Source organism: Pieris brassicae, chromosome Z, assembly GCF_905147105.1.
Source record: "Pieris brassicae chromosome Z, ilPieBrab1.1, whole genome shotgun sequence".
Lineage (NCBI taxonomy): Eukaryota > Metazoa > Arthropoda > Insecta > Lepidoptera > Pieridae > Pieris > Pieris brassicae.
The window spans coordinates 5,649,600-5,674,939 of NC_059680.1; the positions used below are offsets into that span (position 1 = coordinate 5,649,600).

The window sequence follows — 25,340 nt, forward strand, 5'->3', positions numbered from 1 at the left end:
TGCATTTGTTTTTTTTTAAGAACCCAAATGAACTTAATATAAAGGCAACTAATACAGATTATTCTATATTTTATTAATGTAAAACCAAATGTCAAAAACTTGTTGTCATTATTTTCTATAAACATATATGTGTATAGACAATAATTAGATATATTTGAAATAATGGTTTCAAATAAAAATACCCGTCAATATGAATAATAAAATGTTTGCAATCAATATGTTTTCCAAACAACCTTCGTTTTATATAGGTACTCGCATAGAGTAAGTAGTATTAGATACTCTTTTATTTTTTTTCATAATTTTCACTTAAAGGCCCGTTTTATAATAAAAAAATATGTTTTTGTTATGACAGATCACGATGATAACAAATGGCGTAATAGATATGGCACACTTTTATCAAGAAACTGAATGGACCGAAAGGCCAAACATGACATACAAGTCGAAAAGCATTAAATGCGATAAGCTTAGGTGCCATTGTTAGCTATCCAAAAATAATTTGACGCAAAAAAATCTGACTTGACTGTATTACTTGTCATATCCACTATCAAAGCATTAACCTTAGCATATCTGGAAATTAGAATTAATTTTATTGTGACTTCTCTTTCTTAACGAGATCAAACAATTAGAAATTATTATTCCTACTAAGAAAGTAAAAAGTTTGTCCCACCCTAACTCTACCTTGTGATGGTAATCAATTGGGAATCATCATCATATCAGCTAACAGACGTCCACTGTTAGACAAAGGCGTCCTCCATTGATTTCCTCAAAGAACAGCAACTGGGAATAATTTTACCTAAAATGGTAATTTTTTTCCCAACGCACCAACACAGTAAACAACTATTGCTATTTCAAGTTCGGCCATGCCTTCTCTATCTATAGGAGCTTTACCTGAACTATGCGAAACGCCCTATGCGCATTGGGATTTGCTCGGTGCACTTAGTACTTGCCTTGTGCCTGTGGCAGTGTGTACTGTGTTGACATCTTTATAAGAATTGGGCAAGTTCCTATCAAAAACCAAATTCTTTGGAAAATACTCATACTTAAATAGCTATATTGCTTTAGATCATATTTATATCAGATTAATAGAAAACATGTCGGACTGGGATTCTGATTGTGACGATGACTATACACAGGTACAACAAAATAGTGCACCGCAGGGACAAAAATTCCAATCCAGAGGAAATCATTCTGGCAGAGGGCAAAGAGACGGTCAGTATTCTAGAAATTTTACTACAGCACGTGGCAGAGGGTATCTTCGTGGTAATAACAAAGTCATATCAATACCCTCAACTAAAGTTGGGCGAGTGATAGGTCGAGGAGGATTAAAAATTCGCGATTTAGAATATGAGAGTGAAGCCAAAATAAAAATTGGCAATTCAGCAGGTGCCAACACAGATATCACGCTATTTGGAACTGATTCTGCGATTACAAAAGTTGAACAAATGATTAAGGATCTTACCATTGATAAAGAGGCGTCTAAAAAACAGAATGTACAGTCAGTTTCAGGGACTGCATCTCAGGATTGTGCAAGTGCATGTGTATTTACATATGTGAATAGTGAAGGGAATGAAGTTATAGATTTGGCTAAAGCATCTGCTTATGCCGATCAAGTACAAAGAGAAAGGTGGGCTGCATTACCACCTATTGTCAAAAACTTTTATAATGAGGATCCTACAGTTGCAGCCATGCCTCCAAATGAGGTTGCTTATTGGCGCCTGTGTAACTTTGACATTAAAGTAACAAGAATAGGAGAAAACTTGGGAGTTGAAGGAATACCAAATCCAGTGTTGACATTTGAGCAAGCATTTAAAGATTATCCAGAAATACTGGATGAAATACGTAAACAAGGATTTACAAAACCTTCTCCAATTCAGAGCCAAGCTTGGCCGGTTTTACTAAAAGGAGAAGACATGATTGGTATTGCACAAACAGGAACTGGCAAAACTTTAGCCTTCTTGTTGCCTGCTTTAATTCATATTGAAGGGCAGCCAACACCTAGAGACAAGAGACCAGGGCCAACTGTACTTGTTCTAGCTCCGACCAGAGAATTAGCTATACAAATTCAGAGAGAAGTCAACAAATATCATTACAAAGGTATTAATAGTGTATGTATATATGGGGGAGTCGATCGGCAGGAACAAATTGATAATATTTCAAAGGGGGTGGATATTGTAATTGCAACTCCTGGAAGATTAATTGACTTGATCAAAGCAAATTATATAGATGCTTCCTACTTCTCATATATTGTATTAGACGAGGCAGATCGAATGCTAGATATGGGCTTTGAGCCTCAGATCCATATTTGTTTTTTGAGTGTGAGACCTGAACACCAATGTGTTATGACATCTGCCACCTGGCCCTCTGCTGTTCGCCAGCTAGCTGACAAGTACATGCACAATCCTGTATATGTAAACGTCGGGTCCCTGGACTTGGCAGCAGTGCACACAGTGACCCAAAAAGTAAGGGTTGTTACGGAAGACGAAAAAGATACTATTCTCCTTGACTTTATACGTAATATGGATCCTACTGATAAAGTTTTAATTTTCTGTGCCAAAAAAAGTACAGCTTCTGATGTTACAGCAGAATTAGCATGTAAGGGATTTTATTGCGAATCATTGCATGGTGATAGGGATCAAAGTGATCGAGAAGCAGCTCTAGAAGATATGATGGATGGAACAGTCAACATTTTAGTTGCCACAGATGTTGCATCACGGGGGATTGATATAAAAGACTTAACTCATGTTATAAACCTAGACTTTCCACTGAAAATTGAAGAGTATGTACACAGAATTGGGCGAACAGGAAGGGCCGGTAGGACAGGGATAGCATTGTCTTTAGTGACAAAATATGATTGGGGAAATGCCAGTGAATTGATAAAAATTTTGGAAGAAGCACACCAAGAGGTTCCTAATGAGTTGAGAGAAATGGCTGCCCGTTTTAAAGCCAACAAGTCCACAAGGCAACATGGAAGAGGAGGTCGTGGGAGAGGAAGAAGACCACGTTGGTAGATTTTAATAGTATGTTTAAGATTTACTAGGCACGGCATAGTTTTATTTATTTATTTTCCTTTTTATATTTTTTCTCTTGTTCCAGTAGTAAGTTTATTTTTTATTTCTAGATTTGAAATTTCTGTCAAATTGTTTCTGTAATGGTTTACAGATTTTTTAGGAATGAAGTTGGAAGTCTATTAGAAGAGGTCATGGCCATTATAATTATATACATAAGAAATTCCCACCACATGTTTAAGTATTCTTAGGCTAATTTAAAGTTTTAAAAATCTCATTTGGGAAGGATGATCCAAACATAATACATTTTTGATCTCTAGTGTAGATTTTTTAAATAAATATGCTTTGTATGCTACACTTGTTTTCCTGGTCTATTTAAATGTAAGTATAAAATTTATAACTTATTATTATTTACTAAGACTAAACACACCTTCAGTCAGTTTGAGAACAATAAACTGTTAGATTTTTACATATGTGTGTTTAACTCTTGTATATCAAAATCATAGAGGAAATTAACATACAAGAATCATATTTTCAAGATTCAAGTGTTTTAAACATAGCCCTAAGAGTATGGGTAAAACTTCAGCATTTCTTTAATAAACCTTAGATAGGATTTAGTAAATCCTAACAGGTGTTCACAAGTGAAAACTGCTGAATAATGTATTCAATGTGGACTGTTACTCAATTAACAATAACATTGGATTTGCTACCAAATTCAAGTGCAAATGTATTAGCCAAAGGAGGAAATTCTGTAATTTTATAGTCTATACTTATAAAGATCTGAAAGTGATGTATGAGGAAAAGGATGAGGAATTTATGAATCATATGGTAAAAGTGTTGGACAAATTTTGTATGGAATATTTAAATAATAAACTACTTAATAAATATATGTATAAGAATTACTCATGACTTTTATTTTACAATTCCATCTTTAAAATTACATGGCATAACACAAATAAATAAAAAAAAATTAGTAATAATGCCACATAAAACTAATTTACATCACTTTTTAATATTTTACATGTTTATGTTAGACCGATAAAATGGTCAATATGCCAATATGCCAAAATTTACCCATGTAACAAATATATTCCCAACAGCAGTAGTACTTATACCAAAAAAAATAGTCATCTCAAAATCAGGTTCATTTCTGCTTTATTTAACTAACACCAAAATAAATTTATCCATTACACTGATGTTAATGACTTGGCTGCCCCTATAATCTAAATGATATGCTATTGATAGTAATGTAGAGAACAGCAAATTTAATTTAGAATTGTCCTCTTAAAATGTATAAAACAAAACAGATCTGGCATCTTATAACATATCATCAGAGGAAAAAATCTAAATAAATGTGGAGTTTAGGTTGATACTCCATTTGAAGTGGATAGTCGTGAGGTTACCCAGATTTCCTGGTCTAGACTGGTCATCAGTTCAACTTCAACTTGGGAGTCAGGAACCTGACAAAACTTCAATGGTATCTTCGTGTACAGAAGAAATATTAGTATCAATCTCTGTTGCAGATTTTGATAGAAATACCAGATTTTTTCCTAGAATTCCAAATAGAATAGAATGTTCCAAACATAACCTCGAAGAGTTCATAAATTTAAAATTACATCTTATCAGAGTTTTTATTTATTTTATTAAAGTATTCCTACAGCTACTCATTAAACAATATTCCAACAATTACATTATACACAAAAGCCAAAAACGGAATACACATTCAAACATAAACCACACTTTTATCTATTTATACAAAAAATATAACTAAGTCATACTAAATTGTAGATTATAAGTTCTAAAATTCATTGATCATTATAATAAATATTTAATATCAAGGAAGAATAACAAAGCCATTATTAATAAAAGATTATTTTTTACCAGTTTTTTTAAAATATTTTTTTAAGCATTCTTTAGTCACATTAAATATGCTGGTAATTTGTGTTATAATCTGAAGGTATACAATTCATGGCTGAGTATAGCAAAAACATTAGGTCGTATTGTTTACGTCTACATTCAAGGGTTTCAATACCAAAGAACTTGCAGGAATCTATGTAGCTACTATACTTTCGGAAATCCTGAAACTTAAGAAACTTTTTTTGAATTTTGTCTATTGCTTCAATGTATTTCTTGTAAATGGGGGACCAAACAATTTTCTTATGCGTAAATCCTTAGGAAAACTGTGATTTCCATTATTATCACAACCGATTGCTGCGCAGCGAGGCATTTTTGAAGAAAAAAATCTTTTATCTTGTTCAATTACATTTTGCCATTTGTTTACAATTTATATGGGTCAACTGTCAAGCGATACCAGCGCTACTGGCAGCTAAGTTTGGCAGTTTTCTTCCCCATTGATTGCGCAGTGTGAACATTGTAACGCCGAGAAAATGCATATTTAATTATTTAAAACTAAACTTAGTTTCTGATTGGTAATATTTTAAACATTTTAACTTTAACTTCTCCCGCCCACTGAAATATTTTTTCTTTACCAACAAAATACTTTTACGTTCACGTTTCGTTATTATTTGAGTTACCAGCCATTTATTTAATATTTAGGTTGTTATTTTAGATTAATTGGTTCTTATTTGGTTAAAATAAAACTGCCTAATAATTCGTAGAGAAGAAGTGAGGATGGAATGTGTTCATTTTTTAAAACTGTAGATTTATATACAAAAATTATCCTTCACTGGCTACTAGTGGTAATGTGATGGCAAGATGCGAAGGGTGCGTAGACGATAAAATCGCGGCACGGCAAAAAGTTGGTCCTTTTCTGCGCGCAACCGTCGAAGCGTACGAACGTGTTGTCCTCAGAACAGTTCGATATCGTGGTCTTACGATAACGCCAATTAACTGTTCTTTTCAGAATATATTATTGTTTCATGACGATAACGTTTAACAACTGTCCTTGTCAGGACACATCACTGTTTCATTACGACACGTACTAATCACCTACAAATAAATATAATAATAAAACAGACTAATTGACAAAGTTTTTTTATTATACTATAAAAACGTAAGTAAAATTAACATGTTTCTTAAAAATATAGAGAATTAATTTTGTTTGGTGGCCAGGGGGCTTAGACAAGATAGCTTAACTGATGCAAAGCAAGCAAGCTGGAAGAAAATGCATACGATGGATAAAAAAGTAAGTGCTCTAATGCTTAGGTTCACGTTTTTATGAATCCCGGATGTATTTTTGTTACACTAGTTACGTGCCGGTTTCCACTCTAGAGGGTAGGACTCCATTTTGTAATGTAGCATATTAATTTTAAGCATGTGCTAATGGTTCTTAATTACACTTTAGGTAGTATAATAACACACAAGCGTGAATTGACGGAAAGAGCACATCTGCACATGCAGCAGTGGTAACTCCTAAAGAGGTAAACATTTTTACATACCCCAATATGATGCTTGCACGATACCCGAGTTGTTTACTGGCAGACATGAAAACCAGTCGTATTCAGACCATCTGTTAGCCGAATTGCCCCATGGCTATAACGTTGGTTCATCAATGAAAAAATATTTAATAGCAATCAAATACATAGAAATTGCCAGAGTGAGAATTTACCTATTGATAGACTTGTGTTGACTGACAGTACTTGGAATGGCAAAGGAATATTTTCTCATACAATGCATACACAAACTTGACTTACTTGACTTGACTTAATGTCCTATAACCCCTAGGTGGGGCAGAGGGCGTCCACAGTGAGTCTCCATCGCGTTCGGTCTTGAGCCTCGTGTTTCACCTCGCTCCAAGTCTTTCCGGCTCTCTTTACCTCGTCCGCAACTGTTCGGCGCCAGGTTTGTTTGGGACGGCCACGCTTCCGCTTTCCTTGCGGATTCCAATCAAGCGCCTGCAGTTGCTCGTTAGAGATCTTTTCAGGCCAGTAGATGTTCAGAATACGGCGAAGACAGCGGTTAACGAAGACTTGGAGTCGGTGCGAGATGTGTTTGATGACCTTCCACGTTTCACACCCATAGAGCAGCACAGATTTGACGTTGGATCCGAATATTTTAACGTTGATTCGACGCGTCAACATCCGTGACTGCCATATAGGCCGAAGTTGTGCAAAGGTTGCTCTGGCCTTGGCAATGCGCGAAGTGATGTCCTCTTCTGTACCTCCAGCTTCGGACACGACGCTTCCGAGGTAAACAAATTATTGAACGCTTTCTATGTCCTCTGCACCCACCCGCATTGGGGTGCGATTCTCAACTCCAACACGCATTTCTTTCGTTTTCCGGGTGTTGATTTTGAGTCCCGCAAATCCCGCCTCGCGTTCCAGGTCGTCCAACTTAGATTGCATGTCGCGGTGCGTGTGACTCAGCAGACAGAGGTCATCGGCATAATCCAAATCTTCTAAGATGTTGGTTAATCCCCACTCTATTCCGCGACACTGGTTCTGATGTATGCGATCCATAATCCCGTCGAGAACAACCAGGAAAAGTAGTGGCGAGAGTAAGCAGCCTTGCCGGACGCCTGCGTGCACTTGAATATCGTCTGAGACGAGACCATCGTGAATCACTCTACAAAAATAGTTCCTATAGCTGGCCTTAACTAGGTTAATTATCTTTGGCGGGACACCAATGTTAGAGAGTCGCGACCATATGCTGCTCCATCTCAACGTATCGAAAGCTTTTTCGAAGTCAACAAATGTTAGATAAATCTCTCTCTGCCATTCTGATGCCTGTTCAAGAATGATACGAAGAGTGTTAATTTGGTCGGTACACGAGTGGTTAGGCCGGAAGCCAGCTTGTTCTATGCGAAGGAGAGGCTCGACGGCTGCAGACAACCTGTCCAAGATAATTTTGCAGAAAACCTTGGAAGGGGCCGAGAGCAAGGTGATACCTCTCCAATTACTGCATTGGCTTAGATCACCTTTTTTGGGCACAGTAATAAGAAGGCCCCTATTCCAGTCCTCCGGAAGCTTCTCGCTGGCCCAGATTTTCCCAATCAAAGGTGTCAGCGTGTCGACGGTAGTAGCCAAGTCCGCTTTTAACACTTCTGCGGCTATTAAATCAAGCCCTGGTGCTTTCGTAGTTGCCCTTCTGCTGTTACGATAATATGACCGTCTTTTGATTTTAGAGGCTTTTTATGCTGACTTATCTTTCCTCCCAAGATTTTAGTCGCTTTATACAGTTCTCCCATGTTGCCGGTGTTAGCGGAAATTTGAGCGTGGTCAGCAATACCGTCAACCCACAACCTTCTGTCCTTTCGCGAGCTGCGATAGATTTTCTTACGAATCTCCCGATACTGCTGTCTGAGGTCGGCTTGTAGTAGTTCGTCGTTGGTTCCTAGCAGTTTTAGGTGGAGTTCCCTACGGTCGTTTATCAGCTGCCAAGTAGCTTGTGACATCCACGCGCGAGTGCTTAGTATGACAGAGAGGCCAGAAGAGCTGGTCTCTGTGTAGGCTACTTTGATGCGTTTCCACTCTCCGTCTATTGAGTCATCGTCGGCGTGAAGTCCGGTGAAGCGGTTACGAAGTTCAAGCCTGAACCTGTTCAAAATTTCAGGATCTCGCAGTTTAGTGATGTCAAACCTTCTTCCAGCTCTACCAGGGGCACCAGCTAGTCGCGCAACTGCAATCTTGAGTCGCATTTCAGCTACAACCAGATGGTGGTCGCTGTCAATATCAGCGCCTCTTCGGTTTCGGACATCGAGGAGTGACGAGCGCCACTTCGAACTGATCGCAAGGTGGTTTTTCGTGGAGCCATCAGGGGAGTTCCATGTGTACTTATGTACATCTCTATGAATAAAAAGTGTCCCACCGATGGTCAGGTTGGCAAAACTCTATAAACCGTTCACCATTCTCGTTCCGTACTCCGAGTCCATGTTTGCCCATGTTGCGCTCACTGTTACTGTTTTCGCTTCCCACTTTTGCGTTAAGGTCTCCCATGACGATCACATTATCTTGTTTCTTAATACCTTTAAGTGTGGCATTTAGAGCGTTGTAAAAGTCATCCTTGATGTCTTCCGCAGACGTGTTGGTGGGAGCGTAATACTGCACAATGGAGATCTTCCGTGCGCATGAGTTGAAGCGGGCCCAAATGATTCGGTCTGAGATCGGTTTCCAGTCCAAAAGACTTTTCTTTGCGGAGTTAGAGAGGAGGAAAGCGACGCCATATTCAAGGTCGTCATCCTCATTTTCCTTCCCGGAGTATAGAAGAGTTAGGCCTTTGGACGTTCTCAGTTCGCCAAAACCATTTCTACGCACTTCACTTAAACCAAGTATTTGTAGATTATATCTTATCATTTCTGCTTCTGCTTGTGCTAGTCGAGTGTCGTTACTTAGCGTTTTTATATTCCAAAAAGCAATTCGTGTCCGTGATTTAATGCAAAAGGTAAAAGATCGGTCCGGTTTCTCACTGTTTCGGTTTCTTGAATCGTTGGTTTTTCAGGCAAGCAGGAGATTAACCCACTGTGCCCTAGTCTGATGCCGCCTTTTGCCCTGCATCCTCAGCTCATCTGCAGCTCTAGGTAGTGGGCACGCGTGAGCGTGGCTGCAGTAGGTCCCAGGGTGGACGACTAGGACTTGGATGACTCGGACTGGTCGGGTTTCTGCTTATACTAGTGTTCCACTACGTAACACAGCAGAAGGTTTTTTTTGGCTTTTTCTAGGCAATGCTGACCTCACTCCATCAGCGATTCCCACCAACACCAACCCCAAATTCCCATACACAAACTTGTATTACAAAATAGTTTCACACTTTTAGCCTCATAAAAAAGGTAGACCACATTGGTATCTATCAACAATTGTAACATCGCAGGATTTTTGTAAGAGCTACACATTTGTGCATGGGGTTGTGATAGAGAATATGTAACTGAACTAAGATTCACGGTTGATCACGTGACCAAAGAAGTATTTGTATGATCAATCATCAACGTCATACAAATTCGTTTAGTTAGGCTTTAATGATTTCGCCGACACATGAGTCTGTCTCAAGCCCCTGGGCGTAGTCAAGATGCCTTAACAGTAGTGTATGTAGGAAGTTGCAAACTAAATTTCTACATACACAACCGTTAAGGCATCTTGACTAAGCCCCCGTGCCGACAAATATGGCGATCTGTCAAAATTGACAAATTTAGTTCCACTTTTAACCGTGGGAATAGTACTTTGTTAGAAGAATTACCGTGGTTCTCACTAAATCTTACTCTTGTGTATATGTGTATATGATATTGATCTGTTACAAATTTTACAATTTTTTTATTACATTCGATTTATAATGATGAACTTTACAATAAATACTGTTCTTAAGCAAGAAATTTCTAAGATAGACCATGTGTTCCTGCCTGCAGACTTTCAGGGGAACGTAAGCCAAATAAGGTAAGATATTGTAATGAAACAATACAAAAATATCGATCCTTCGTTTCACTCTAGGAGTTGGGTCTTTGTAATTCTACTTTTTATAAGCTATGACATCGTATTTTATAATTGTGCATTAAACATCTTAGAATTACAAAATTTTATCTAAACTAGGTAATGTCAGGCATTTCCCACCCCTTTAAGGCCATGTTGAAATTGATGTGATTTTTTTATTAGGTCAGAGGTATGTTATATGTTTACATTTTAAATATTTCGTTTTGATGTTTTCATAAATATAATAAGATGTTAGAAAAAAAATTGTTAATGTGAGCCTTTTTAATTTAATGCTTGTGTAACAGCTATAAAGCCATTAACGATTTTTATGAAGGTATTACAACTATAAGGATATAAAAAATAATAGTTTTAGAAATTGGGTTAAGAGTTATTGATAGCTACTTTTTTGTTACTATTATTAAGTCATAAAATTAAATAATACTTAGAAAATGAATTCACTATGAAAAATAACTGGCTGGGACTCTACTGGGGTTTATAAATGTACTTGAAAATGATTTATTATGTGTATATATAATAGCTGTCATGTAGAAAGTATCTTTGGAAAGTTACCTAAGTAAATAAATTACAAAAAATAACTAGTAGCTCACTTGAGATCTGTCTGAATTAAGAAATTGAATTAATGTACTAAAACAAATCAAACATTAAAAAAAGTAATAAATGTGCATTGACTATTAAACGCTTAATCAAGGTTTGGTTATGGCTTCTAAGAAAAAAATCTATGATGCTTTAATTTTATATTTAATTCAAGTTTTACCTAATAATTTTATTCAAATTCTGTATTATGTGTTGCGAAATGTGTTATATACATTATAATCAATATGCTTGGCTACACTGAATGATTGTAGATATTATGTACAAGCAAAAATGTTTTAACAAAAATTATAACTTACTAGCCGGGGTAATGTCCATTATGTAATGCTTTCCCAAGCTATAATGCACATAAATATTACAAATTTAATTTAACCAGCATGCATAACTTCACAATCTATTATAACATTTTTATATACTATTTGGTAGGGGTTGGCATAACCTACAGATTTTCGATGGTTGTTGATAGTTGCAATAACCTCTGTTATAGTATATAGTAGTAATCATTAGATTCAGATCTGGTGCAAAATGTTATTAGTTATACATAAGAGTTTTAAGGAAATAAAAATCCCTCAGAGTAAAGACGTTAAAGCCTTTGCAGTTGATAGATGTAATAAATGTCAATTTACCATTTATCTTCAATTAGTAGCTTGATTTAGTTGTTTTAGTTATGATGCTTTACACCCTTGATAGGAGTTTGAATTGAAAGTTGCACACACATATTTTTGCATTTGTTACTCTGGTAATTTTTCTATTTCTAAGTTGGTTATCAGGCGTCACAGACGCCAAAGCTAAATCAATAACTATTGAATAATCATAATCATTTCCATATAACATTCTTCAACAATCTGGGGAATATGCAATATTGTAATATAGCTTTTTTATAAAAATATTCAAAAAATATCAGGTTAGTGCAGGAGTATTTGAAGAATGTTGTGAACTGGATTGGAGAAAAATCTACAAAGGCTCAAGGTCTTAGCAAGACCTTAACCAGCATGGATAAGCTGCGTTCTTCAGAACATATTTTGTATCTTCTAAAAGATGCTGAAGGAAATAAGTAAGTATTCTAACAATCGGAAACAAATAAAAGAAAACTAAATCCCAATCTTCATGTTTAAAATATACATTTATTTACAAAAAACTTAGAGTACTAATAAGGAACAATACTAAAAGTAGTGCAAAAATGCATACATAATGTGTCAGTTTTAGAAGCTGTACTTTTGTGCCTTAGTTCATGAGAAGTGTTATGATGTGTTACAATGAAAAGGTGTATGTAACAAGTTTATTCTTTTTTGGGGTGTTTATTGATTAATATATTTTCTTACCTTAAAATATTTTATGCATACTAAGTATTCATTAAAGATTTTTTGGTCCCAAAAGTTTTTTGGGAACAAAACAGGTTTACAATGATATTAGGACTTTTATTTTGTATATCATTAAAATCATAAATATGATTTCCTTGGATCATGGCTTGTAACTAATAAAAATGGTGGATGTAAATGTATTGTGTTGGTAAATTAAAACAAATTTTCAGTGGTTCTGGACAAGTTATTGGCATCCTTAAAATTGGTGTTAAAAGCCTATATTTGCATGACGAATCTTTGAAATGTCACAAAGTCAGTCCTCTATGTATTCTTGATTTTTATGTACTTGAGGAGTGCCAGAAAATGGGCTTCGGGAAGAAACTTTTTGATTATATGTTAGCTGTAAGTATTCATATATTTTTTTAATATATATTCTATTTACCGTACCGTACTTCATGTCTTCATGTCGTAAGACTCTTTATTACATAGTAAAATCGACAGCCATTGACGACGACGACTTTTTGATAATAAAAGTTATGGCTTGTAACAAATATTATTCATTTGGAATCAGGGTCTTTTATTCAATTGGACATGTTAATAAGATATAATATAGTATTAAACACAACTTTACTAATTCACTCAAATCAATAACGATAGAATGAAGAGATTTCTGTTTCTGTGTTGTTTTGTGAGATTTGAATTTTAAATTATAATATTTATAATGAACACTACTTGAAGCATGGCAAATAAGAGTAATTTTTATGTTTGTTTAATGTGTTTTCTTTAACAGGATCAATGCATTACAGTCGACCAATTAGCCATTGATAATCCTTCCCAGAAATTTGAAAATTTTCTTCAAAAGCATTATAACATTGGAAAGTTATTGAGACAGCATAACTGCTTTGCAGTGTCTGCTAAATTTTTCGAGAATGTTCCGTCAATGTAAGTTTAATATTAATTTTAAACATGAAGCATATATTAAACGATAAATACTGAGGCCAGCCTAATAAGACACCAATATTTTTGAAATTATAACTTGGAAGTTAGGTAGAATGATATCTAGAAAACTTCTTTAATTATGAATCTCTATGTATTTATAGATAATTTTTAAGAAAAATTTGAACGCAGAATCTGCTAATTGGAAAAAACATTGTTGATTTTGTGTAACTTATTGTGTATGTTGAAGAAAATACATAACATACATATTATCTGTATACGGCTATGCAAGTAATTCCATGTTGAGTAGACAGGAATCATATACATTAGTATTTCCCAACCATAAATTAATTATGAATAAATTCGTGTCTATAAATTTAATATATAATAATTATATTTAAATTACCATAAAAGGACTTGTTTCATGTCTAATGGTTGCAGTAATCCTTTCAGAGACGACCAAAATAAGAGATTGCCACACAAGGATATAAACAAAGCATTTAAGACGTAACTATATAACTTAAATCTATCTAATACTAGGGTCGTACAATAAAAGTGATAAATAATGAGAATGACGTAATCTTCTATTAAATGTTATTTGATTTTCGTCTTAGTCACCTTTCAGGTTCATTCAATTTGTATATCTTACCTAATCTAAAATTCTCCTAAAACTTCCTGAAGAGATCGTGTAACGATACGATCTTTAAATTTATGGCCCCTGAAATGTGTGGAAATGTATATGAAAATAACTTTGAGTAACCAGTAATTATTGATGATGTTTATTGTTTAATTAGTTTGAAGCTAGCATCTTGAATGGCAGCCATCGCAACTTTGCGGGGGGTTTCTTGATGAAACAAAACAATTGTTGCGCGTTTGCCACGTTTGCTTGCGTATAATCCTTACGCAAAATCCACGTAATATTGGCTCCATGATCAAGATGTTCAATCTTTACCACCCTTCGGATATCCTACAAACTGAGACTAAGAATATGTAAATTTGAAGATTCCTTAAAAAAACTAATTGTATCTGTTTTCAGCTATATTATCTAAATTTGACAATTTCCTTCAATGGAATTGTCTCATATTTATAAATAATGCATTGCAGAATTAATTCGACTTCCGGGCGATCTACACCAACCCTAACCACAGTCGGTCGCTATGCAGCACAACAACCAGCATCATCAATGAATTGGGTGAGTGTTACACTAGTTGTGTGCTAGGCACCTAAGATAAATCGGTAGTAGCTTGGCGTTGTAGTATTTCCAGATAAATGGATCAAAAAATATTTTTGAATTCGTTTATATTATTAAACCGTAGTTCCCTGTGTCACTGTTTAATTATTACTCAAAGTCCCACAGTCATCACATTCGCACGCTTTCATTTCATATTATGGGAAAAATCGTATCAACGCACACATATATAAATAATAATGTGATTAATCATATTGCGTGCATTTCAAAGTGTACGATTTGGGTATGAATAAAAATATACTTGTGTGTCAGTGTTCCCAGCTCTTCCATAACAAAGGTAATGTTTTTTAAATTACAATTAGTTTTTTTTTTAATTTATGCATTATGTGACAGAAAGCAATGCTGTATAAATAAACGAAATTTGTAAAAAAAAATTGGTTGCACATACCACATCATCTTCTGAAAGTTATAGCTTAATGTAGAAATGTATAAAGCGACGTCAAACATGCAGAAGAAAAATTGTTAGTATATTATAGTATTTTTTATTGATTTAGGTAATACAATTTTACATTTATATTATTAGGTCCTTACATATGAAATTGGTGTATTTCGTACTGGCCACTTTAATCACGATGTTCTCCTCTTTGGTAAGAAATTCCAAATTCAAATTTGTACAGCTATTTACTCATGTATTTGTGCTTCGATGATTGCATTCATTTGTTTTTTTCTGTTTGCCTCACTCATTTTACAAAATGGAAAACTTAAAGTATCGCATTATTTACGAGTACGAGTTCCGCCGTGGCACTAGTACTGCGGAAACGACTCGAAGGGTGAATGTGTATATTGCAAAAGAAAACACAGTTCGTTTTTGGTTCCAACGTTTTCGTTCTGGAAATTTCGACCTGCAGAATAAGCCCCGTGGACGGCCTGAGACCCAAGTTGATAATGAAGTATTGAAGGCTATTGTGGAAGCGGATCCATTGCAAACCAGATTAAAAAGCTTGAAAGGTGGGTACCTCACGAATTGACCGAAGCAAACCGGCAAACGCGCGTCGACTGCTGCGTTACATTACTGAACCGGCACAATAATTAAGGTATTTTAAACCGAATCATTACCTGTGATGAAAAATGGATTCTTTACGATAATAGGAAGCGCTCGGCGCAATGGTTGGATCCTGGCCAGCCAGCCAAATCGTGCCCCAAGCAAAAAAGTTACTTGTAAGCGTTTGGTGGACTAGTGCCGGTATTATTCATTGCAGTTATCTCAAATCTGGCAAGACTATTACGGCTGATGTCTATTATCAGCAATTGCAAACCATGATGGAAAAGCTAGCGGCTAAACAACCTAGGCTGGTCAATCGCTGCACACTACTGCTGCTTCACGACAACGCTAGACCACACCCTGCACAACAGACGGCTACCAAATTAGAAGAGCTTCAATTGGAATGTCTAAGACATCCTCCGTACTCCCCGGACCTTGCTCCAACAGATTACCATTTTTTTCGAAATTTGGACAACTTCTAGCAAGGGAAAAAATTTAACTCTGGTGGGGCAAATCGCCTTCACAGATTTTATTGATTCCCGTCTGACTGTTTTTTTTAGTAAAGGGATCAATGAACTACCTATGAGATGGCAAAAGTGCATAGAAAACAATGGTTCATACTTTGATTAATTAAATATATTATATTTAAAAATATTCGACTTTTTGTTCCTCCCATACAAAACGCCAATTTCATATGTAAGGACCTAATACATAGAAATTTAATGTTAAGTTAAGTAAGACTTACATTGACACCAGTTCTCAAGTGCGAAAAACGGAAGAGAAGAAATGGCTGGCAACTCTCAGTCACTATATATATATAAATAAAAATCGAAATTAATAACCTAAAAAAAATTTTTTGATAGATATTTGATTGAACAATACTTGCTAAAAATATTCTTAAGGATTACAACTTCTTATAATTGCTTACTGCTTAGTACATATGAATCAAAGGTACATGACACAATGATCAGTAAAAGTTTAACTAAGTATAAAAGTATACATAAGGAACTTATTTAGAAGTATAATTATTAAATAAGTTAACACCGATCCTGATTCCCTACTGCTGAAGAAATCACCCATAATAAAATATAAGATAAAAAAATTAGGAAAATAATTTAAGAAATTAACGTGCAACTTTATACTGACCCCGTAGCAGGTGGTTCGTATGAAGCGTAAACATTAAAATCTAGAAAGTTTATATAAAATACTAATTATCTTTTCACAGGTAATTCATGGAGGCGATAACACGCGGTGAGGATACATTCTATGTATTTTATTTTTGGGCTTGTTTTGTTGCAATTAAGTAATTTTTGTTTGTCACAATAGATACTAGAATAATCGAATGTAACGAAGGAATCAGCCGTTCAAGACAACTCTACCTTGCACGACTTGATTTAACCCTCCATATAGAATGGCTGAAGCCTAAAGTTCTATGGGCAGATGGAAAAAACTCAATACAAATTATCGTAGACGTTAATTTTTTTTTAATTTATACTATTAATAACCATAGAAGTTTTTGATATTCATAATTTTATTAAAAAAAAGCCCTTAAAAATAACAATGTGTTGATGGTGGTGCATGAATGTGTGCATGGTGGTGAATTAATTAGTAATGTTACATGTATGATCCAAATTGAGATATATTTATTATAATTAATATGAAATAAGGGCTTACCATGAGCTATTATTGTGAACCTATTGACAACTTACACAGATGCATCGCTTATTCATACGGTGACACCGTATAAAGCTTTTCAACTGGATTGTTTAAAGACAGTTCATGGTAGGCATCCTGGTTAATTTAATGAAAGCACGGCGCCAGTGTTACTTCCAATTGCGATGTTAGAAGTAACAGACTAACTAAGCGGCTCGATCTGTCAAACATCATTTTGTATTTTGAGGATTATTCTTGGTTTGTAATTAAATTCAATGTTATTTACGAAATGTTTATTTTTATATATATATGTATATAATTTTATCGAAACTTTCTCTGACTATTAAGCTCTTTATAGTTTTAGAATGATTTTTTTTGTAATTGGAAAATTCATGCTGTATATGATCCATATATAATTTTTATAGTACGTTGCACTATATCTAGCAGTCGATATTTTTATTTACGCGTCACTGGTTCGAATTAAGTGCAATTCTACGAGAAAATGAAATTTCCAAGTGAGTGAGTTCGTTCTTTATCAACAATATTTAAGTGATAATAATAGATCCCAATTAAAATACCCATTATGAATCGGGGTTTTCTATATAATTATTTCGTTAGATATGTTTTTTCGTGTGAAGTGGAACTAGCCACGATTTTTGGTTTAACTTTTTGTTGCCTTATTGACTGACGTTTATATAATTTTTTTTATTTATGCTAAACTATATTGATATTGTAATGAAATGCAATGCAAGCTACTAAAATATTTGTAGGTATAATACGGAGATTCCAGCCAGACCAAAGATCACAAGTGAAACGAAGGCTGATCAATCACCCGTTATTGATGAACTAAAGCTTATAAATGAACCGGAGTACACAATGAAAGCTCCCGAAGCAAAGTACCTCGAGAGGCCGTCGTCTCTCGAAGTACGTCCCGTCTCTCAACAGATCAGCATTGACGTAACTTCTCATGGTACAATGTCATCTCACCCTACTCCATCCCTTACCAAGGACGGCTATGTCGATTTGAAATATTACCATAACAAACTGTGGTAAAATTGCGGCAGCTCTAAGGGCTCCATTATTGTCGTTTCATGTTTAAATTTGAATCTAGTAGATATAGCTTATTATAAGGTGTAAACCAAAGCTTTTACGGTAAATCGTCTATTCGTTTCAAGAGGAGTAATGCTAGCTACCAGGCTGTAGAATAGGCTACAAGTAGTTTTCTCTCATAAAACGTTATATGTCTACTTTTTTCGTTGCGTGAGTAACCAATACTCTGGCTCTATTAGGTAGACTGAAAAGTTCGCAGGTTGTAGGCGTGTACATACATGGCATAATAGTTATAAATTAGTATGATTTTTAGTTAGCCCTTATCATTAAATGATACCGGTATAAATTTGACAACTATCGTCATTAGTTTATGAGATATAGTATTTTGTGTAACGGAATATTGTTTGTTTAAAAAAATGGATAAAAAGGAATTTCGCTTGTTAAGGAGCCAAAGCTTGTGCTAATGAACATTATTCGGACGTACGTGGTTTGCTAAGTTTAAACGAGGCGAAATGAGCACAGAGGACGCCCCCAAAGAGGCAGTTACCGACGCAAGCATTAAAAAATAATTTTAGTTAACCGAAAAGTGATGTTGATTCAGATAGCTGAGAGCCTCAAGATATCAAAGGAACGTGTTGATCATATCCTAGATGAATATTTGTATATTCGAAAGCTCTGTTCAAAGTGGGTGCCGCGCGAGCTCACAATCGACCAAAAACAATAAATTGATGATTCTGAGCAGTGTTTGAAGCTGTTCAATCCTAATAAATCTGAATTTATTCCACCATATTCTCCAGATTTGGACCCAGCGACGTTTTCCTGAACATACAAAAAATTAGAAGCCCAATTGGAGGATGAAGACAATTCGTACTGTAAAAATGTTTCGAAAAATTTTACACCGCTATAATCGTATCGCTTTCGAAGGCAACTGTATGAAACAATCAAATCAAATTCTATAAAATTACAAATGACCTACGAACTTTTCAGCCCACCTGTTAAGTCTATCTAATAATCATTAAATTTAATCTATGTTATACCGGCGCTTGTTAATGAATAAGTTCACGAGTATTAACTGCTTCTATATCGGGTACTAATTTATGTGGTAACTATAATGTTTACAAATCAATTGCACAAAGTATTATTTATTTATTAATTTAATCGATGTTGTTAAGTATTAATAAGTTATTAAATTTTATATAAGTGGCTTTAATCGATTAAGTTATCTACAACATTCCCATTGATAATATTGTGTTACGGATCTGAAGATTTTATCGAAAGGATATTTTAAAATGCTCAAATAATATTCAAAATGTTGAAATTTTAGGCCAAGTCAAAGTTGATAAACACGTTTTGGGTTTGCTCTTTTATGTATAATTTCCTGGCACCTGTGATAAATTTATATTTTGATTAACTTATAAGTGCTATGTTTTAATTACGAGTACTAATGAAAAAAGTACGGGATCAACAGTAGTCACGAGGCATGTTTACATTATTGTATTTAATAAATATTTTTGATTTGCAATTAAATTATTATTAATAATTTTTGTTTTATTTATCCAAAAATTATAAAACATAAATGTAAAAAAGTCGAAATAAGTAGAAAAGTAACATTTGTCTCATCTATAATTACGGCATTACAATACCTCGCCTACCTAACGAGGCGCGCTTCAAGTTTCATAAGAATATGAGTATGAATAATATAGGTATCAGTAGGGGTATGTGATCACCTTCTCTTTGCCTTTACCGTGTGTAACACTTGCTACATGAGCATATCGAAAGAAAAAATAAATGTGCGAAGAGACTACACATATAAATTTGTTTTTGTCTATTATAAGGTTGCATCTTGCTTTTTTAAACAAATTACTAAGCTATAGCGATTGGTGGCTGCACAAAGGGATTTAAATAACTTACGCTATTAGGGAAACTGGTCAAAACAAGCCTCAAATGGCTTATCTTTCGTTCGGACCACCGCATTGAATTGGAAGAGCGTACTCAAATTCGCTAAGAGGTAACGAAGACTAGATAGTGGATTTAAAAAAAAATCACCAATATGATTCTGTAACAGGGTTCATAAATGAAAATACAAAATTAAAGAAAACCTTTTATTTGACATTACAATTTCAACCTTTCGCATGTAATCAATTACTATCTTTGGATTCTATTAGCTATAATGATAGAGAAGTAGAGATCGAATGGAACATAATATGTAGAATCACCATGAACTTGTAAGCAGGAATAATTTTGTGTAAACGGTACTTCTAAAATACACAGAGCAATAAAGTCGTAATCATGAGTATTTAGTCCTGAAAATGAGTTCATGGTAAATTTCTAGAGCATTAATACATATTAGTAGCTTAGTATGGTTAGGACTTGTTATATATATATATAAATTAAATACAGATTTAAATAATGGCATACCTCGTTGGTCATGGTCATTTTCTAAATATATAAATAAATATTTGTAATTTAAATTTAATAGCTGTTTAAAAACATTTTTATTGTATAAACGTTACATATATGACAAAGTTTATTGGGACCTGAAATCTCGTCAATGTTAAACATATTTACATTCAGCCCTGTAAGACACAGAATTGGGCTGCAACAAGTAAATAAGTTACTTTTACCAGTGCTCACGCTATTCTAGTATTCATCGTTATATTTCCAGCAGGCAAGCTTGGGAAGCTAGGGTGAGTAATCAATAACGTGCATATATAAAAGAATATTATAATCAATGAAAACAATCAAAACAAGTTGCCAACCATACTAAGACCATACATTAACGGATAGTTAAAACAATTTGTTTGATGAGTAACGAATCGTTTATGTAGCTATAACTCTAAGTGTACAAAGCTGGAACTACTATATACAATGTGGTTAAATTTATACAGCCTTATTACAAAACGTAGACTAGATATTCTGCGTTTTATAATAAGGCCGATAAGCCATGTGTTATATTGAGGTGTTAAAAAAACAATATATATTTCAAAAATCAATTCAGCACATTCAAAAATGTTTGTAAAATAAATGCATAATATGAATAAAAATAAAATATATTTTGTAGTTCAAATAAATATACATAATCCCATCAATATAACACACATGATATATGTTCACAAACCGATCTTTATATTTGATCACTGGTAAATAACTTAATATAATTTTAGAAAATACAGGATATTACAACTTCTATAGAAAATATACGTTATTATAATTAAATAGACATTGAAGTAGAGTAATATAGGCGCATATCTCTGAACGCAGTCCAATTAATATTCATACGCCAGCTTTACCTTACGTTAAAACGACTTTTGAACTTACAAAATCAGTAACTTTGTTCAACTATTTAATGCTTGTGAAATGCAAAATCGTCAGGTTAAGGCTTTTAAGAGACAAACACAGTGATCTGCGGCCAGATCTAAAGGTATTTGGGCCGCTAGTTGTTTTATACGTCTCATATATAAATATCAGTACCACCAGGGCGTACGACTAAGTATTTATTTATTAACAATTACAACTCATTTCACTGATTTCAACTGACAAATAACTTTACCGCTATATTTCACTTTTATAAATACCGGGTATCTATAAATTCAAAAGGCGTTTACACATAGCACACGCCCGTCATAAATTCGTATATTGAGCTCACCTTCGGTCCAATCCCATTGAACTGATTCAGAGTGCTCCAGATAATTATATTACACGCAAATGTTCCAGTAAATAGTCTCTAAGGCCGAACGGCATATACGGTTAAGCGTTATCTACAAACTTACCCCCTATAAAAACTAAACGGTGCCACAAGCGTTTTAACTAGAACACATCTCTTTTCAATACAGCGCAAACACAATTACAGAGAAAGAGACAAAGGTAGTCTAAAGAGGTCGCTGATTTAGTTTTTATTACGGGGATACGAATACTAAACTTATAATAGTGATGTACGCAAATAATACTTACGTATCCTTACAATTTGTAATAATAAAGACTAGCATATCCTGTTAAATAACGTTTAATATAAATGGTTACCTATATATAGTATTTCACCTAAGATACCTTAAATAATTTCGTTAAATATAATGAAAAAGGAAAAAAGAACACCTGTTGAGCATATTCCGATTAAGAAGCCGTATCACAGCACGCTAACTTAAATAGAAATCTTATATTAGCTTGACCCGGGGTCCAAAAATTTTTTTCAAAAATAGGCCAACCAACGGTCCACGAATGACCAACTTCAAAATAATAATGACTGTTGGTCCGAAAACACTTACTTAATATACAAAAATGCTAGAGCGGTAGGAGGCAATAGATAGGAAAGCGACAGGAATGTATGCGGGAGTCGGAAAATGCTTCTATCATATCACAGCTCATTAATTGTGGAAAATCGTGTTATAATAAATTTATATTGACATTGGAATTAAAGAATTGAATTCTAAAAACGCAATCTTGTTTAAAAATGTAGTACTGGTGAAATATGTTTTTGTTGTAAATGTTACAACATGAAAATCCACCACAAGCGGGCTTTAATAAATATACTGTCTAAAACAATTGTCAATCATTTTTTAAATGAGCTGTGTATGAACCGCGAACGAGCCGAAATATTGTTGAAAACGTAAAAAATCCCAAACAACATTCGGTGAGGCTAAATGCAATCACTAAACCTACTTACTATGGAATGAAACGACCTCGAAACTACAAAATTTAGGTCATTCTCACTTATTATAAATTGAAGTGTAAAGCTCGTCATGTCGGCCGCCGTTTTAACGCTTCCGCGACGACGTGATGTGCTAATTTAATTACTTTTTTGCGTCCAATAATGTGAGCTTAGGCCAGGACGCATAGACAAGTGAGTGCGAACTGAATCTGGCAGTATACATGGCAGATGACAGTTCGCAATTGTCTCTGAGTTTTAGACTTTCAAGGCCGTGTTTCTAACTTACTTAAAGAGTATTTGCGACTCCTCAACACTCCCAATTTTTGGCACAGAAAATAATCATACTTCATGAACTTATTGACTTTGACGCCATTGATATTTTGAGTCTATTATGCAGACAAGGGCGTACCTAGATGCTAGTATATTTAGGAGCCACTGATTACGAAATCCGCCATCAGAAAACTATTTCATGCATTCTCGTTATTTTATCACATTTATGTATTTAAAAACGTGGAAAAAAATGACTCCTAAATCTATAGCAGTATCTATAACGTTGGCGCATTTTCATATCTGTAAAGCCTTAAGAATTTTCCAGTTACATTGAATTACAAAAAAAATGGTTTTGATTAAATTCGCGAGAACTTGTGTGGTGTTTATGTCGCCATAAGATCCAAGTGAGTATTTTGTTGACAATCGAAAATCCTTACGCTTTACATCAATAAACACCTAAAAAATAAATTTAGCGCCCTTCATATAAATCGTTTGCAACTACAAAATCATTCACTTCAGTCTTTACAAAGGAATATGTTCGCAAATTCTAAATTGTTAAATTACATACATCTTGTACTAATCTTTAATTTTGTAAATCATAACCTTTGTACTAAAATACACTATAACTAAAGAGTATTTGCTGGTAATTAATATGAAACGGGTGTCTTTGGTTGTTATCCATTTTATATTTCGTTACGATAATGCACTGACGGAAATGTTATATCATGATAACTAGTATAGTTAAATTGTAACAACTATCAGCAACATTTATTTCTGCATTAATTCTGAATTATCATAATAATATTTGATTTGTGACAATATTTTTTTTTGTGTTAAGAAATTGTGATCCAGTCATAAAAAAATTCCGCATTTTGTTAATGTTTTTAATAAACGTGTAAACAGACATTTTGGCAGAAACGTTGCGAAACAAGCAATATAGTTTGCCAAATTTACGACTTGAAGTAATAATAGTATGTAAGGCTTCATGCCTTCGTGGTTTAGTTTATTCATTGCGTGCATGATCCAGGTCAACTTATATACCTACCTACCTATAACTTTTATGGGCAGGTAGGTAGGCACATATACTGCCTAAAGACTGACACAGAAATGTGTTTATTGTCTTCTCTAAACAAACACGCATGTTTCAATTATTACACATTTTAAATAAAAGTTACTTCCGAACTGCATATAGCTGAAAGTCTTAAGGGAGACATTTCTTAAGTCTTAATATTATCTTTGAAAATATTAATACTATAAAATGAAAAAAAAACTCTCAATGCATTTGTTAATAATACAAAATATAAAGAATAGTATAGCAAGTGTTGCTTGATGTGATGTAATCAAGTTGCAGTCGAAAAAAGCGAATTTATCTGAAAATATAATTTAACTGTTACAATGTAAGTTGCTGAAACTATATAAAATTCGATTGACGTCATAATCATTAGAGAGTGCCTATTGACATCAGAAATCTGTTTTACAAAGTAGACCGGCGGAAAATATTGAGGCACAAATAGTTGGAGCGTTTTTATTGACTTAGAATTTAGATGACATCAAATATTAGGTACCATTAGACATTTCTCATATAATTATACATACCTATGCACAATATTAGCGAGATCCCTGAGTGCTTGTTCCACTCCATCAGCCAGGTGATGATGATGAGGCGCCGGTGAAGCCAGAGCTCTGGCCTCACATTCCAATCGCGTAGCGGCAGCTCTTAGCTGCACGCGCAATTGTGGTGCACACCTAAAAAGTATTTATCATCAACTAACGGGTCACTGAACTTTAAGTGACCTTTAGTTTTGCCCCATGTGCCATAACGAAGCTCAAATAACAATTTTGTTTATGTATGTATTCAATCAAATTGAAGGAATATCCCAAATATAACAAACATGTATCCTACATTTTATATGTCCTGATGGAGTCAATTAACCGTTGATTTTTATTTTTTGGTTTGCATTGCAATTTCCTCTAATACGTATTTTTTTTGTTAATATTTAATTGGTCCATAGTTTGGAAACATTAAAAAATTAGTTTGCTACCTGCTTGATAATAATATTATACATATTTGAATAATATCAAATTAGAGAAAGATGACCTGCTTTTTTGAAGTCAGTTAAAGACACTAACCTGCTAGCAGAAGCTGCGGACATACACGCACTGCTTAGGCGTGCAAGTCGCTCGGACGTTTGAAGACGCCATAATGATCCGCGACCGCCGCTTCCGCCACAGCCACGACGAACCTAGAGTATATTTGATAACCATGAAAAAATCTATATCTG

General features: G+C 34.4%; 3 protein-coding genes across 7 annotated transcripts in view; 2 read left to right on the plus strand and 1 right to left on the minus strand.

The window, feature by feature from the left end:
* Positions 1-209: 209 nt before the first annotated feature.
* On the plus strand, positions 210-3,907 carry LOC123718764 (probable ATP-dependent RNA helicase DDX43). The gene is made up of 2 exons (XM_045675542.1): positions 210-261; positions 353-3,907. The coding sequence occupies exon 2, from the start codon at positions 1,092-1,094 to the stop codon at positions 3,006-3,008; it is 1,917 nt and encodes a 638-aa protein (XP_045531498.1). The 5' UTR covers positions 210-261; positions 353-1,091; the 3' UTR covers positions 3,009-3,907.
* A 6,201-nt stretch (positions 3,908-10,108) lies between these two features.
* Positions 10,109-19,677, plus strand: LOC123718583 (alpha-tubulin N-acetyltransferase-like). Of its 3 annotated transcripts, none has more exons than XM_045675220.1 (8): positions 10,109-10,327; positions 11,877-12,026; positions 12,504-12,675; positions 13,064-13,215; positions 13,663-13,716; positions 14,314-14,401; positions 16,666-16,691; positions 17,864-19,677. In XM_045675220.1, the coding sequence occupies exons 1-8, from the start codon at positions 10,227-10,229 to the stop codon at positions 18,144-18,146; spliced, it is 1,026 nt and encodes a 341-aa protein (XP_045531176.1). In that variant the 5' UTR covers positions 10,109-10,226; the 3' UTR covers positions 18,147-19,677. The 3 variants fall into 3 exon arrangements, with proteins under 3 accessions (XP_045531176.1, XP_045531178.1, XP_045531177.1); XM_045675222.1 differs by having other exon boundaries at positions 16,767-17,997; XM_045675221.1 differs by lacking the exon at positions 13,663-13,716.
* A 1,145-nt stretch (positions 19,678-20,822) lies between these two features.
* The window catches only part of LOC123718434 (tyrosine-protein kinase Abl), a 38,556-nt gene continuing 34,038 nt past the window's right edge, over positions 20,823-25,340 (minus strand). For all 3 annotated transcript variants that reach the window (XM_045674920.1, XM_045674919.1, XM_045674918.1), the window contains exons 14-16: positions 25,189-25,301; positions 24,655-24,804; positions 20,823-24,428 (exon numbers count right to left, since the gene is read on the minus strand). In XM_045674920.1, coding sequence (XP_045530876.1) covers positions 24,425-24,428; positions 24,655-24,804; positions 25,189-25,301 — 267 coding nt within the window. In that variant the 3' untranslated portion in view covers positions 20,823-24,424. The remainder of the gene's footprint in view (positions 24,429-24,654; positions 24,805-25,188; positions 25,302-25,340) is intronic.

Bases quoted from the DNA above. Each gene is read 5' to 3' on its own strand.
- LOC123718764 (XM_045675542.1), top strand. From the start codon at position 1,092: ATGTCGGACTGGGATTCTGATTGTGACGATGACTATACACAGGTACAA.
- LOC123718583 (XM_045675220.1), top strand. From the start codon at position 10,227: ATGATGAACTTTACAATAAATACTGTTCTTAAGCAAGAAATTTCTAAG. The intron at 12,676-13,063 runs GTAAGTATTCAT...TTTCTTTAACAG, and splicing joins TTTTTGATTATATGTTAGCT to GATCAATGCATTACAGTCGA. The intron at 14,402-16,665 runs GTGAGTGTTACA...ATCTTTTCACAG, and splicing joins CAGCATCATCAATGAATTGG to GTAATTCATGGAGGCGATAA.